The sequence below is a fragment of the Thamnophis sirtalis genome, unplaced genomic scaffold (assembly GCF_051295495.1).
Source record: "Thamnophis sirtalis isolate CommonGarterSnake01/CBP01778 unplaced genomic scaffold, rThaSir2_p1.2 scaffold_5, whole genome shotgun sequence".
Classification (NCBI taxonomy): domain Eukaryota; kingdom Metazoa; phylum Chordata; class Lepidosauria; order Squamata; family Natricidae; genus Thamnophis; species Thamnophis sirtalis.
In genome coordinates, this window is record NW_028261385.1 from 117696014 (window position 1) to 117712366 (window position 16353).

At 36.4% G+C, this 16353-nt stretch overlaps 1 protein-coding gene across 1 annotated transcript; it reads right to left on the bottom strand.

Moving 5' to 3' along the window:
- Positions 1-5934: 5934 nt before the first annotated feature.
- On the bottom strand, positions 5935-15342 carry LOC106545749 (meprin A subunit alpha). Its single transcript, XM_087716733.1, has 13 exons — positions 15254-15342; positions 15137-15161; positions 14957-15013; positions 14101-14141; positions 13944-14019; positions 12887-13004; positions 12169-12344; positions 11775-11996; positions 10749-10883; positions 9895-10110; positions 8173-8640; positions 7371-7538; positions 5935-6126 (listed from the first exon to the last, which is right to left on the bottom strand). Exons 1-13 carry the CDS (start codon positions 15311-15313, stop codon positions 6098-6100), a joined length of 1791 nt encoding a protein of 596 aa, XP_087572859.1. The 5' UTR covers positions 15314-15342; the 3' UTR covers positions 5935-6097.
- Positions 15343-16353: the final 1011 nt, after the last annotated feature.

Consider the following 16353-nt stretch of genomic DNA (forward strand, 5'->3'; position numbering starts at 1 on the left):
CTGACAGCTATGTTTAGACTACATAGCTATGAAACTGTTGGGAGAAATGTCCTTCTGCGTTCAGTTCCAAGTGGGGGAAAAGACATGCCTGGCCTGTTATATTCCTTTTAGGATTTTTGTCCTGCCACACACTCTATTATTTTACTATACTGTTTCATTAGTAGTGTAGTAATTGGGAGGGGGAATAATAAGGAGTAGAATAGTAGAATGTGTTTGTTTTTGAAATAAAAAAATCCTTTCTAGAAGCCCAAGGTCATCTTTTGTCTCCACACCTCTGCATCTTACCGGAACCAGATGGATGGAAATGCCAGTGTGGCAGAAGAACATTGGACCATGTGATGGATTTATGGGTGTGGGGACAAGATCATGAACTTTCAACTGGGCGGGAATCCCAGGAAGCTTTCAGATTCGGGATTCCCACAGATGTGCTAACATGTCTGTCTTATTAAATTAGAACTTTAAGGATAGCTCTGCCTTGGACTCTGATTTAATTCTGCATGATATTTGGAGCGCTGACAAGACACTGGAAACAAGGAGGTTGCTTGGAAAGATGGTTAATGATGGACAGGATCACATGGCTTGAGCACCTGAACAGAAAAGTGGGATCACATGCTTCCAGATGTTAGGTGAAGAAGAAAAAGGAGGGCTTGCTCTAGAGTTCCTGAGCTTTTTATACTCTCTGTTCAGCCCCCACCTCTGTTTCCTGTTCTTGTGTAAAAAATGTATGCTGATTGGTTGTCAGACTCCCAGGGGTATGGGATGGGTCTTAACTAATTTTGTAGGTTGTGTGTCTTTTGAGTCCTAAGCTTGGTTGAGTTCCCAGATGCCATGTGGTGAGTTTCTGTTGCAGGCTAATTCTATCTTTGTTATATAGAATAGACAGACTCAGGCATTTTAATGGCCCATTGACAAAGGTGGGGGCTATTAAGAGTGAGTATGTTGCCTACCTAAAAACATGTTCTCCTTTTTTTATCCAGGGAAATATAATATTCTGCCTTTTCAATATTTCCTAGGATATTTCATTCTTCTAGAAGTGAGTGTGCAGGGCTGAAAGACATGAGAACAGGGTCCCCTCTCCCACAGAAAAGGCATTGTTGGAGAATTAGAGGTAAGGGAGGTGAGTGGGGGGTAAATAGCTGGCAGGCAGAGTTTGGAAAAAACAACGAATAAGTATTGCAGTTGCTAAACAGATACACTTGTAACAATATGGGGATATCACAGATGAGGAAAGGGAGCTGGATTCACATGTTTCAGGAAAGAGATGAACAGATGAAATCATTTAAACACATACCGTAAATGCAAAACTGATTTTTTTTTCTTTAAATGAACTTTAAAAAATCCTTCATAACCTTAGATTGTTACTTTAAGGTATAGAGAGGGGAGGGGAAAATACTTCTCTTCACTCTGTTTTGTTGGCCAAACAAATACAGGGCAAAGGCTCCTCTCTCTCTTTCTCTCTCTCTCTCTCTTTTTTTTTTTTTTTTTTTGGATTGGAGACATTTTACAGTTAAAATTATCTCGAGGGCGTCCAAAAACTTAGATACACACACACATAAAAACAAGGAAGACAAAGAGAGGAAAACAGAACTCTGAGGCTTACACACACATTAGTCATTCCCGCCATAAATCTCAATTAAATTAGGAAAGGCACAGATCTTAACAAACAAACCACATGTTGGCATAGAAGACAGAGAGGAAGAGAGAGAAGCGAACAAACAAGAAAAAACAAAAACCCCTAACATTTTCCCTTTTCTTTTAAGTACCTTAATTTAGCCAAATTGGTTTTCCTCTGTCATCCCTCAGCAAAGCCCATTTTCTACAACTTCTTTAGCTTTTTTTCCCATTCTTACTGGCTAAGATGGGCATTTGTTTCTCGTCCCACACCTCTAACAGTTCCCCATGGGGAAGGTGTTGTGGGGCTACCCTTGAGCTGCTGCTCCCCATGATCCTCCTCAGATGTGGGGCTCACTTTGGCTCAGCCGGGCTTGACGCTATCAGTTTTCAGACAAAAAGGGTCTGTGAGGACTCTTCACAGGGAATCACCGCCATCAGTTTTTGAGTCAAAAAAAGGGAGCCGGGAGGATCTGCTGCATAGGTTTGCAGAATTGAATTGGTCTGTTCAAGTGGCCTCTTTCCTCGCTCCTCATAAAGTCCCTGCCAGTGGTTGCCTTCTGGGAACAGTGTGCATAGTGACAAAGTCAAACCTGGGGGAAAAACATACTTAAAGTCTGAAGTTTTCCCTCCAATACCTGTATGACAATTTCTGTTGACTTATTAAAAATATTCTAGCTGTTGGTGTTGTTCCTTCACACCCCTATTGCCCAAAATAGCTTTAGATTTCATAATGATTCATGTTACTCGCTAGCTGCCTGGTATTATTAGTATCTTGAAGGATGGGATATAAGGAACAGTGATCAATGATAAATGCCGTATTTTTCGGAGTATAAGATACACCTATTTCCCTCAAAAAAGAGGCTGAAAATCTGAGTGTGTCTTATACACTGAATACAGCATTTTTTGCCTTCTGAAACCTCGCCCTCTTCACCAAAATGGCCATGCATAGTCTTATGGAGGCTTTTAGAGACCTTCTGGGGGTTGGAGAGGGCAGAAATGAGCAAAAAACAACCCATTTTTTGCTCCATTTTGCCCCTCCCAGCCCCCCGGAGTACTCTAATAAGCTGCCATAAGGTTATCCATGCCCTTTTTTGACGGAAAATGGGTCCGTTTTCATGAAAAAATGGGCTGTTTTTTGCTCATTTTTGCCCCCCCACAGAGCACTCTACAAGCCTCCTAAGAGCTATTCATGCCCTTAAAAAAAAAGGTCCATTTTCGTGAAAAACGGGCCATTTTTGGGAGGTTTGCAGAGTCAAAATCTTTTTAAAAAAAAAACTTTGCTTCTTTAAAACCTTGGTGCGTCTTATACTCCGGTGCATCTTATACTCTGAAAAAATATGGTAGTTCTCTCTCGTCTTAGTTTTTCTCATTGTCTCCCATCAGTTCCCATTAATACCTCCTGATCAGAATGAACTGAATATACATATATATGGCACTTTTATTTAAAAAAACAACATTTGATCAGTTGTGAAGTGACTAAAATAAGTATAATTTCAATTTCAGCAGAATTCTTGGCATTTCTAAAATGAATAAACCAATTGGCAATGTTTCAACAAGTGACTTAAAAGGGGGATTCCAACTATTTTAATAAATCAGGAGTATTGGAACATTTGCTGCTGAGATAATTGGATATGTTATTTATTGTCATTTTGTCAGCAATTCTGGACTATATAATAGGGTTTTTTAAATTCCACAAGCCATCATGAACTCAAGTGGAGCGCTGATTATAATACCTTCCTGAAATTCCAAATTACATTTCTGAAAGAACAGTTTGTTCCAATCTAGTAGAAAGAGAGGGGAAAGAGAAAGGAAAAGGAAGTATTGTAAGAGAGCAAAGAAGAGAGAAGGATTCCTGAAAGAGAAACAACTGTTAGGTGTTGCCCTGTCTAAGACTTGGTCCAGCACAATCCATCATCGCCATCTATTTACTCTCCAAAGATGTCTGAAAACAAACTTCATTCTTGCTCTATATATTATAGAAGATTGGTTAATCCTATTACACAGTACTGCAGATTGTTAGCTAGATGCAGCAAACTCCTGAAGAAGGTATGTCTTTTTTCAGATACATATGGAGTAACATACCACAGCTGCTCTCAGCAGGAGAAAGAAAAGGTCTGGTCCTTTCAAAACTAGAAATTTAAGAGAAAGTATAGTGTAAAGCAGGGGACCCAGCCATGTTCGTTATACCCAACTGAATAATATTTGGAATTTAACTGAGCAGTTAACTGAACCAGAGAACATTTGTTCAACACATGCTATTTCTTTAGAATTAGGTAGACAGTTAACCAGGAATCACACAAAGTTTCATTTTTATATTGTGTATTTTATATACTGTGTATTCTATATTTTTCTGGTGAACTAGGTATATATTTAGCTCTATCCAAACCTAAGGTTAGATATGACGATATGATTTTTATTTTTGTGATCTGAAATAATTTTAATTCTGCTGCAATCTCTTTATTGACTTTTTAAAAAATAGTGCAGCAGATCATTGCCATCATGTGGTCTTAACAAAACACTGCATTTTATTTTGTGATTTCCTTTCAACTAATTTGCAAAGAGTTGCATGAGGTGCTTTGATGTGAATAGCCCTGCAATTTATCTCCTTCAACAGAAGATTTTTGATTATTTAAAATTAAGGTTTAAATTTTTTATTTCTTTTAAATTTTTTCCATAGTTAGAATATTTTTACAAGCAGTAAACAAAATCAGTCTTCCAAAAGGGAAGAGTTGAATCCTCTATCCATATGCCTACAAAGTGAGATAGAACTTTATAGAGCTTTTTTTTCAACTTCCATATACTGATTCCCTAATTGCCAGAAAGGCAGTACCTGTTGTGACCATGCTACCTCTCTCATACACACTAAGGCATCTTATTGAAGACACCTTGGGGCAAAATAGCTGCAACTTGGTACAGGAGGTAAAACCAGATCTAAAGACCCAGAGGGCTTCTGGGAGGGAAGGTTTGAAACCTCCATCCTTATATCATATGGAGTAAACTATATTATACTGATGAAGATGCATTGTGATTGACCTGGGATTCTTTAATATGAGAAGAACACTCTGAAAATAAAATATTTTGAAAAGTTGAGTTTCCACTGTTGAACAAATGGTTGGGTTGTGAAATAAAGTGATAAAAACAAGAAACAATGTTCTTAAATGTTCTTTAGTCTGAAGAAGAGACAGAATAAATGAAGAAGTAAGCTCTGTTGCTCCAAAGCAGTTCTCTGTTGCATTCAAGCATAATAGTCCACTTTATCAAAGAATCTAAAGCTCACTATAGTACAAACCTTTCATATAATATATATATAATATTTCAAAAAAATTATAAGTGACTATGCTATCCTTTACCTGGACTATAAATCCAATGTATGGTATGCATGCAAGTGTTTGTGAGCCACTGTTATAGAGTCTATGGCTTAGAACTGGGTAGAAATTGGAATAAGCTAAAAAAAAGTCTTTAATGGAATAGACTGCCTTGGTAGTAAGTAGATTCTTAACCAAAGCAAGAGATTTCTGTCAGGGACAGTGTTAGAATATCTTGCACTGGTTTGGTTTAGGTAATCCTCAACATGTTTGGAGATCTGAACACCTCTCAAAATATTTTTGAACTAATATTTAGTGGATTATAAAAATTATTAGATACTTATTAACTGGATTTAATTAATTAAATTTAGAGTGAAGTATATGTTTTAACATGTCACTAAAATGCTAAGTGTGATCCTGAGTTCAAGAACAGTGGGATACCTTGATCTATAAAACAAGAAAGTCCAGTTGCCTTTCGAAAAAGCACCTTTGGAACAACTATGACCTGGATGACTAAGAATTTCAATAGACACCTGATCTACAGAATTACAATGGAAACATAGAATCTGCCACCTGAGATAGCATCTAGCAGGCAAAAATCCTCATCTTACGTTCAATACTAAGTGAAGGGCATTACTTCAGTAAATCTCTACATGTACCTCCCCCCCCCCAAATTCTCCCTCTTTCATGCCTGCATTTTTGTTCACTGAATTTGTTTTTATTTAGGGCTCTGCAAAAAGAACTGACCGCAGATAAAACTTATTTCAGTTCAAAACTAAATCTATACTATCTTCAGAAATAGTTAGTGAACTGCTAATATGACATTGTAATTATAATAATTTTCTCCATTCGATCTTTCAATTGTTTGTTCTTTGAAGTTTATATCGCTTAAAAAGACATTCGGTTTTTGACAAATACAACATGTGGACTATGCCACAGTTATAAAGAAAATTTGAAGAATTGCAGACTGAGATACCTCCTTGTCTCCTTTTGATAAAAGATATTGAGACCAAAACATGAAACAGTGCCTTTTTATTATTATTATTATATTTTCCACTTGTGTTTTCAAGAGAACAGGGCTGGTAAATGTGAATCCACAGGCCAACTGTCAGAAATTGTTCGGGATAGCTGATGGAAGCAGAGGAGATGTACATTTGTTTGTCAAGAATTCCAAGGATTTATAAAACACTACCTGGATCATGGATAACTGCAGATATGAGCAGAAGGGAGAAAAAGGAAAAAAAAATAAAGCTTTTAATTATAATTGTCAGCAAAAAGCAGAAAGATAAATTACATGATCTTTGGACTTGAGAAATAAAGCTGATAAAAGTTTTTCTGCCCAGTAAGAAGAGCTTTCATCTAAAAATAGAAGTTCAATCATGCAACTGATCCAGATGCAGATATACACCTAGAGAGCTACAGGATTACCTTAATCTATATTTTATCTTACAAGGAAGCCCAAATAGTGCTGAGATTTTTTTTCTGCGTGCATCCACATAAAACAACTACCAGTAAGTTTAAATGTGTGTGGTCATCACTTGGCCACACACCTTACATCAGTGAGGGCAAAACTTTTTGACACCAAGTGCCCAAGCATGTGTGCCAGAGTGCCAGAAACCCAAAGACCAACTGGTCGGTGTGCATGGATGTGCCGGCCACCTGCTCTTCGGGTTTCTAGCAAATGCACGTATGCCGGCTAGCTGGTCTTCGCACATGCTGGAGTGCTGGCCAGCTGGTCTTCACATGAGATACCCTTCACTCTTCATATTAGGTGCGTCAAAAATGTATGCAATTCATCCTCCCCCTATTCTGCCTGTTGCTTCGATTTGTTCCTTCTCATCTGATACCTATCAAAGTTATGCAACTGTCTGATCACATCAAACCTAAAAGTGGCAACCGTGTTCTTATCTACTTTTTCTGCTTAAAACCCCTGCCAAACCAAGCTTCATATACTTTGTGTCCTTGAATCTTCTGTCATTTTTTCCCCTTATCATTCTGATCCCACAGTCCCTTCTTTGATTTCTATCTGGACTTCCTGTCTCCTTCTGAGTCTAATGCAGACATTCAATGGCACTGGTCTACTATTTTCTCGACTCTTCTCTCCTGATATGTCCCTGGCCTTGGTGTGGTTGCTGCAGTTCTGCTGCCACAAGCAGTCCAAAAACCTGTTTCTTCTATCTGGCAAATGTGGCCTTAGCTATCTTTCCTAACTGGGCTAAGGCCTTTAAAACGAAACAATTATCATCCTGCCTTAAAAACCAAACCACACATATTAAAAAGATGTGCAGCCTTTTCGAACAACATCTCAATAAAAAATACTTTTTAAATGAGGATGGGAGAAGTAAGCAAACCAATGACAATTCAAACTCAGATGAAGCAACTCTGCTTTAAATATTTTAAATCTTCCTGTGTAGAGCTATATTTTTCAAAGACATCAATGAAATAACCTACCTTCAAAATTTGTAAAAATGATGAGATTTCCATTTTTAAGAAAATTCTTCCGATACAATTCACTATATGGCAAGATGTAATGCCATCCCCATCCTGGGCCTATACGGGTCTTATAGAAAGGATCAAAAGTTCCAGTAATGTCAGCCTTATCCCAAAAAAGTTTGCCATCTGTCAAGAAAAATAAACAAACAATCATAAAAAACTGAAGTTTTTAATCAATATTTTATATATATAACCACCAGCATTTTTAGTAGTCTATATAAGATTCAAATAATCAGACATTTCCATCCAACTTGGAATTATCCAAGTAGCCTTGACTTCTGTAATACTATTTGAAGATACAGTTCCAAATGCCTAACATTTTGTTTTCTTTTCAAGGGCAAACTACAAATACTTTTATACCTGATTTTTTTATACTTTATTATGAATTTATCATAGGTTCTAGGGATTGTCTCAAATTTACCACCAATCCAAGAATTTGAAAAATTTCCAGATTGGATTTTACGCAGCAAATTAGAAATGGAATGAAAGGTATAAAATTCAGTAATTAATTCAATTGTACACAAAATTAGACCTGCTTCTTGATGTTAATGTAACCTTCCAAAACTACGGTAACAGTTCTGTCCTATTGATGCTACACTATCTTCAACAATTCTATGATTTTTAACCTATACAATTTGATTTTAATCTATCTAGTCATAGGGATTATTTCAGACCAGATTTTTAGCAGCTGTACAATTATGCTCCTAAGCAAGAGAGAAAGCAGTAAGTTGTCCACAACCTAAGAACCTGTTAGACTTACTGTAGCGCTGATTGGGATCTGTAACAAAACCTCGGCTTGCTGACATCCTTTGGGTGATGTCAGAATTTTGATCCACTATGGTGAATGTCACTTGTCTGTTCCCAGCTGGCCACTCTAATGCTCCATCATTCTGGCCACTACATAAAGAAAACATGATTCCTAGGTAATCTCCATTTGAGTTGTGTGCACCACGGGGATACAGACTGAGCACAAAGCAGTAGCCTTCAGAGTTATAAAACATAGGGCTTGGCAGATAATCTCCTTTTGAGGAACTCTTTAAAATGGAAGTGAAGTTTCTTATCTGCCAAACGCTGGTAGGACACTGCGTTTCAGTCAGAGTGACATCATCAATGTGAATTCCTCCTTTGGAATTCTGTGGGTCTCCTTTAAGGCCATGAAAAACATAGCGGAATTTGGTCTTGCTGCTGAATGGAATGTTTGCAAAGTTCCACTGCTTCTCTCCATCATCTGAAAGGGAAGAGGGGGAAATCTAGTATTTGATTCATTTACATATTCAACCCATTTTATGCTGCTTTCCCTGCGATGATCTCAGAGATATTTAGCAGACATAAAGTAAGGAAGATATGAAGAAGAAATGACTATAACTTAAAAGAGTTAATGAAACAAATGCATTTAATAAAGTTGGAAAGTCTCCCGGCATAGGATTGCATTCCACTGATACCATGAATAATGTTTGAGGGCCTTTACTTAACCACAGAGAAGCAACGGTTTTGTCAAGGTGTGTTCCAAACTTTGCTTAATTGTAAAGATAAAGTTTGAATTTCTTTTGAAAGAAGACTGGTTTGTGTTCATTCTTCATTCTTTAGATTAAACCCTTCTGATCTCAGCTGCTCACATAGCCTGACATGTATTTCAACAGAACAGGGTTTCTCAACTTTGGTAACTTTCAGATATGTGGACTTCAATCCCAGAATTGGAGTGGCTGTCTGACTGGGGAATTCTGGGAACTGAAGTCCACACATCTTAAAGTTGCTTAGGTTGAGAAACACTGTAAATGGAGTGATGAGAAACTGTTTGGCATGGATATTAGGAGATAATTTGCATGCCTGTGTGTGGTCCAATGTGCATGCACAAGCACACAGCTGTTCCTTTCTACTTGCCAAATATCTCAACACAATCCCTGAAAGAGACGAACTGTGTGGCTTGATAGCAATAGCACTTAGCTTATATACTGCTTTACAGTGCTTTACAGCCCTCTCTAAGCGGTTTACTGAGTCAGCATATTACCCATAACACTTTGGGTCCTCATTTTACCCACCTTGGAAGGATTGAAGGCTGAATCAACCTTGAGCCTGGTAAAATTTGAACTGCCAAATTTGCAGGCAGCTGGCAGTCAGCAGAAGTAGCCAGCAGTACTGCACTCTAACCATTGCACCACCGTGGCTCATGATCTGCCTCACAAGATAGCTTCTGAGTTAGCTGGATGAGGGGGAAGGCTTCTCCCTTGTCTCAAAATGTGGAAGCTCACAAGATACAACAATAGGCTTGTATGTGGCATGAAGGCAGAAGCCAGGGTGATTCTTATTCCTCTCGGCAAAAGGCCACCAATATTTTACACGTTTTTTTTTATTTATTACACACACCAATTAGATATTGGATATGAGAAGGCAAAGATATCTAATGCTCTTTTTAAAAGATAAATTATAGTCCTGAATGTCTCATTATAATTAAATCTTCAAAGGTTACTTAAAGGTTACTTACCATGGATGCTTCTCAGTTTTATTGACTTCCTAATGTTTCCAGCACCATCATCAGTTTTAAGCCATACAGTCAGATCATCTTTTGGACTGCCATCAAATTTGTAAAAGAATTGTAGACACTTCTCATTTCTTTTTGGATAAAGAATACGGGACTCCAAAACGGCTGTTTCACCTGAACGGCCTTTGGTGGTATCAAAGCTCATAACGTAGTTTTTCTCTGTAAAGTAGATGAAGATGATTTAATGTCCTATGAACCGTGATTCATTTCAGACAATTCTGCAGGATTTCACTGGGTTTAAACTGAGGCACTCATGAAAATGTGTCACTGTAATCTTATAATAAAAGTAATATTAACATTCATAATTTGGTTTTATAGCCCTGCCTACTTCAAAATGCTGGCCTCATTTTTGCAGGCCTGAAAATGCTTCCCTCCTTCCCTTTATCTTTCTCAAACCTGGAAGGGTCAATTCTGAGACACTTTCTCAAATTACTTTTGTGCCACAGACCAGATTTCTTCTGTTTGAGCTTGGTTGTGGGTCTTTCTCCTGATCCTCACGATTTTTTTCTTCTGCCCACAACATTTTTTTTTTAATGCCCATATATTTGCAACAGGAACATTATGTATGTATGTATGTATGTATGTATGTATGTATGTATGTATGTATGTATGAATATCATCATAAGGAGATTTTGATTGCTGATTACTTGTCACATATTAACACTTTGGATACAATTAATATTTTTAATTCTTTTTTTTTTCATATGCTACAGTCTTCCTGTTGGCTTTCATTACTAAATGATTTCCAGTTGTACAGCCACTTTCTCACCCATTTAAATTACACATTCTTATGTTACCTAAGCATTGGTTGCTGTTATCCCGACTTGTAGTCAAGGTATGTTCCCAGTCCTTGTCGTCTCTTCCATTTTGCACCATGCCACAGATATTGATGGACTCAAACGAACATTGGTCAAGGAGAGTAAGACTGGAAGCTGCAGGAAACAATCCACACATTTCAGAATTAAAGAAACCTAAATACAAATAGGACAGGCCTCTGTGATGCTTAACAAACCTCTTCCCAAATTAGTGTTGTGTTCCTTCCAAGAATTAAAACATTTTCAAAACTATCTTCTTAAAGCAACCTGGGACAGTTTGAGAACCATTCCCAGCTCCATATGAGTGAAAATTAGTATAGCATGATGTGCTATAAGTGTTCTGAACGAATAGTTGAGTGAATTTTACACAGTCTTTTATAGACTAAGGGATGCTGTGAAGTAGATGGGAGGCCATAAATGATCAGTGGGCACTGAAGGCAATTAATGGGGACTAATAGTAGGGTCATAGGGAGTCTTAGGCCACAGGTTGTGTATTCATTCATTATCTAAGGTTGGTGGTTGTTGAATGAAACAATGTAAATGTTACTTCCTTGGTTAATTTAACTTCCTCATTGCACTGGTCCTTTTCAGATGTAATATACTGGTTAGGATTATTAATGCTTAGAAGCTACTGAAAAATTCCTTGGGAAAAGACATGCAAGGCTTAAGAAGTTGCAACAGGTGTGTCTGCATTCTGATGAACCTCAAAAACACCTTTGTGCTTTCAATTATATAGTTTTCATAGACATATTCCTAATCTAATATAAGGGGATAGTCTTAGTTATTAAGGAATATTTAAGATGTAAGTCCCAAAGGTGCTGAGCTGAAAAAGCTTCTTGGATGAAAATTGAAACGTCTTCAAAGAAAAACAAGACAGTCCAGTTCCCTCTTGAAAAAGCACCTTTAGGACAACCATGATGTGGGTAACTGAGAATCTCCATAGACATTTTAACATGTAAGGTCACCACTACTATAGCATAAAAATTGAGTTAAATAGAATAAACTTACCACAATGGTACATGCGATTAAGCCTCTCTAGATCTATCTTGCTCATATCCTGGCTTTGCCCAATGACGTTGTTGAATTCTGGAATTTTTGTTGTAATTGAAGGGACAGAACTGTTCTTATTGAATGAATAAGGTCCATAATGCATGACAGATTCATAATCATATGGAGTGTTTAAATCAGAAATGAAACTGTCATCATATTTGTCAAAATTATATGCCTGACCTAGAAAAGAAAATACCAAAGCTTTTAGGCAAATTTGAAAATTAATGCTTTAATATGTTATTAAACAATTAGACAATAAATTATAACAGATCTAACTTCTACAGCTTGGTCCCTAATACATTACTTAATACATTATTTACTTTGTAATACATTTTCTGTCCTTTCCACTTACCATCAATGATTTCATTCCACCAAATCTTAACATAGTCATCTCGATCAGTGCGTGACTGTTCATGATAAAATCCAAGGGCGTGCAAGACTTCATGCTCCACAGTATCTTTATATTCACAGCGTGATCCAATAGAAACGACTTGGCCATTCTGAAGATCTCCCACATAAGACCAGCATCTGTTATATCATGATATGTGCATTCTTTTAACATATCTGATTTAATACAACAACTAATATAAATATATAACCTCTTAGGCTAGAGGAGCCAAATGATAATGGAATGAGAGATTTTCATCTACCACACAGCATGCCATCTTACTTTTCTAAGCTACCCATTCGAAAAAATATACTGATGCTGCTTTATATCATCCAAATACAAATGTTGGAATAAGTCAAACGATTATAGGGCTATTCAGATCTTAATAAACAAGCCTTATATCGCACGTTCATGAGTTTTGCAAAAATGCACAAATGTACAGAGGAATGTACAGAAACTACACAGAGGGAAACTGTAGGCATGTACAGAAAATCTGTCTATATTCTTTCAGAAAGGAGTGGGGTGGATGGAGAAACGGTCCAGTTTGTGCCTTTATACTAGGTATCAATAAAAATGAGGGGAGGAGTACAATATATTTTGTGCACTTAAACTATGGGCAATAATTATTTAAATGCAACAGCTTTTTATCATAACATTAACTTGTCTATTTGAATAAATTTACCCATCCAGCTTTTCAAATTGGAGGTAGGTCTTCTCTCCTTCATAGGGTTTAAAGTCAATGCAAGACTTGAGTCGAAACATCTCAAATGCTTGCAATATGACACCCTTGGTATTCAGGTCTGAAAGAAAAGAATGCATATTTTATATTCTTATCCAGACAGTAGACAAATGAGAGATTCACAAATTGCTCTTAAATAAAATATGTAAGATATTGTATTTTACATGGCTTTGAAGATACCATAGCTATCTACAAAAGCATTATATACTTTGACAACAATATAAGAAGTAATAAAGTAGACAAAATCGAATGCTACTAGAAGGAGTCTCCCAGTAGTCATTCATTTTTTTCTACCAACCACACCATCAGCCAATAATTTGGAGCAGGGATAAAGAAAATGAATTGCAAAGCTACTTTCTTGGGTACTTATTATTGGAGCCATATAATACACACACACAAACACACACACACACACACGTTTTATATACATATATATGTGTGTGTGTGTGTGTGTGTGTGTATGTATACAAAAACAAATGTGTGTGTGTGTGTGTTGCATTTGTGCTGATAAATAAATAAAGGGAGACTAGTATAGATAAAGTATATATATATATAAAATTGGTGTACTGCCTATTGGTGCATCTTGAAATTTCATTATCTCGTTCTGACTCGGTGCTCCTTACTCTCTATCAGGACTTGACTAGAAACATCCTGGAAGAAAGCAAACTGCTTCTGTATTGCTACCAAGAAGATTACATGGAGGTAGCTAATGGGTCAAACTCAATGAGATTTTGTCTTTATCTACTAAAAGACCTGAAACATGGAAAAGCTGGCTTGAAATGTTGAAACTGAAGCCCAAGATGAAGTGAGCTTTGTTAGAGAAGAAGGGAACTTTGGAGTTAAAGAAGGGAACTTTGGAGGAAAATTTATAGGGAGTTGCAAGGGCAAGAGGGCAAATGATCCACTCAATTTGCTCTCTATTAGAATTTCCTGCTTAAGCCATTGTATCCATCAAACTAATGATCAATGTAGAGTTCTAGAGCAGAAGATGTCTTGTTACCTATGCTGTTGCCCATTTTGTATGGGATTGGAAGTTTCCATCTATAGGATTCGTTCCTCAGTGCATTTCTGTCAAGCTGTTAAGAAAATTAAACTATGTTTTTTTAAAAAGTTTATTTTGTAACCTCTTTATAAAGAAGTAGATTAACCTTACATACCGGCATGATAATGTCACCTTCAAAGAACTTCTTTCCTGTTGCTAAAAATAGAATGAACAATAGTTAAGGGCAAAGCATTATTTAAAGACTCATTAGACATTTTGTGTTCCCTAAATTTTAGATACATTAAAAAAACAGCATTTGATTTTTTTTCATTTCACTAACATGTCCATATCTAGGCCTGGGAATCAAGATTGATTTTTGCTGCATTGCTATACACTTTAGCTTGAACATTTTTTTAATTGGACACAACAGAGTGAATAGACATAGATGGGATGTCATTAGTCATACACTGATGTAGGTTCTTTATCACAATCTCTCAGAGAATTCTCTAATGTAGTGGATATGAAGTAAAATAGTGAGAATGAGGGGGATATGATCAGTGGAGAAGGGAAACAAGAAATAAAGGAAGCAAGTCATTTTTTTTTGTTTCTCTAAAATCGTCCTGAGAACAAATCAGGTCTTTGTTTATGTGACATCCCTTCATAAATTTGAAGAATGCAGTCATAGGTCCTTCAAAGTTTTCTTCTCCAAACTAAACATTTCCAATTTCCTCATTCTTTTATGCTGCTTCTAATTTTCCATTTTGGCAGTGGCAAAACTCATTCGGATTCAGTACTGGAGTAGTACTCAAAACTTCACATCAAACAAGATAGTCCTTCCAGACCCCACAATCAAGAATGGCTGAAGCCAACATGCTGTCTTGACTGGTTCTTTGTTTTGATGTTCTGTATGTAGTCCTACTCTTTTCTATTGATATCAATGGATCCCAAGTAAGTTTTTTCCAATACATATACATATACATATACATATGTATGTATATGGTACAATATTTCTCTCCAATGGATTTGCTTACCTGCATTGATTTCAGGGATGCCTTGCCTAGGTTTTCCTTCATCTAAGAAGTGCCCTTCTAGATAAATAAATACATACATTAGTATCAAATATGTACGTACTTCTTTACAGATAATTATTTCAGATTGTATGCTTCCCACCTTAGAAAAAGATATTTATTTTTGAGTTTGTTTTGATTTACCTTCATGTTCTGCTCTCCTCCTGATCTGCAATGGCAATTGGACATTTTTAGAAACTCAAACGAGGAAAATAAAATAGTATTATATCAAGTCACAAAGCATCTGGAAAAATATCATACCGTAAAGGTGGAAGAGACAGTCAGGAGTGCCGCCAGGCACAGGAGCTGAGGTGAAAACATTTTGGAGTGGCTTGGAGTGATTGAGAGCAGTGCATAAATAGTGTGTAAACACTCTGGACTTTGTATTCAATGTCAGAGAAATTTATTAAGAATTAGGCAATCACAGGCTAATCTTTATCTTATTTAATCTTATTTTTTCCTAATTACACCCTAAGTATAATAAACTCATTTTTCTCTATATAGTTTTCCCTTCTTTCTCTAGAGAATCAGAAATCATGTTGACATTATTGCTTATTTAGATGCTTAAAGAACTGTTCATAAATTCCATGAATAAAATATCCATGTATATGGAACCATGTAAGTACTGGTATTAATAAATAAGACAATGGTCTGGCCATTCTCTCATTTATTAATAAATAATACACATTATTTTATTTATTATTTATATATTATGTATTTACCCCTAGAGAACAGATGAAGGGCCAAATGGATGAAATGAATGGAACAAGCAAATATGCCTATCTTGCAAAAGAGGAGGAAATAAGAACTAAGGAATTACAAGGCATCAATCTAACAGCTATATTTGGGGCAATTCCAGAACAAATCATAAAGGCAGCCATCTGTAAGCACCTTGAAAATAATACGACAATTACCAGAAGTGAACACAAATTTGTCAAGAACATATCTTTCCAGATTAACTGAACCCCCTATTTTGACCAGATAATTTACTTAGTAAATTGAAGGAATACTTCAGTCATGATATATTGTATTTGATTTGACAAAGTTTGAAATGGATAGAATCATCATCAATCTATCCTGACAGATAGATTTATAAATTATTCATCATCAGATTGAAGAAAAATGTTAAATTTAATCTTGGCCTTGCCTTTTTTAATGACAATTGAAAAAGTTTATCAATCTTGCAGATGACACAAAATAGATGGGATACTATTCCCTGTAACACAAAAGACAGAATATTCAAAACACTCTTGACAGGCAAGGACAATATTTTTAACAGGAATTAAAGCAAATGTATATAAGTTAAGGTGACCAGATTTTAACATTGGCAAAGAGGGACACCATTGGTGGGGGGTGGGGTG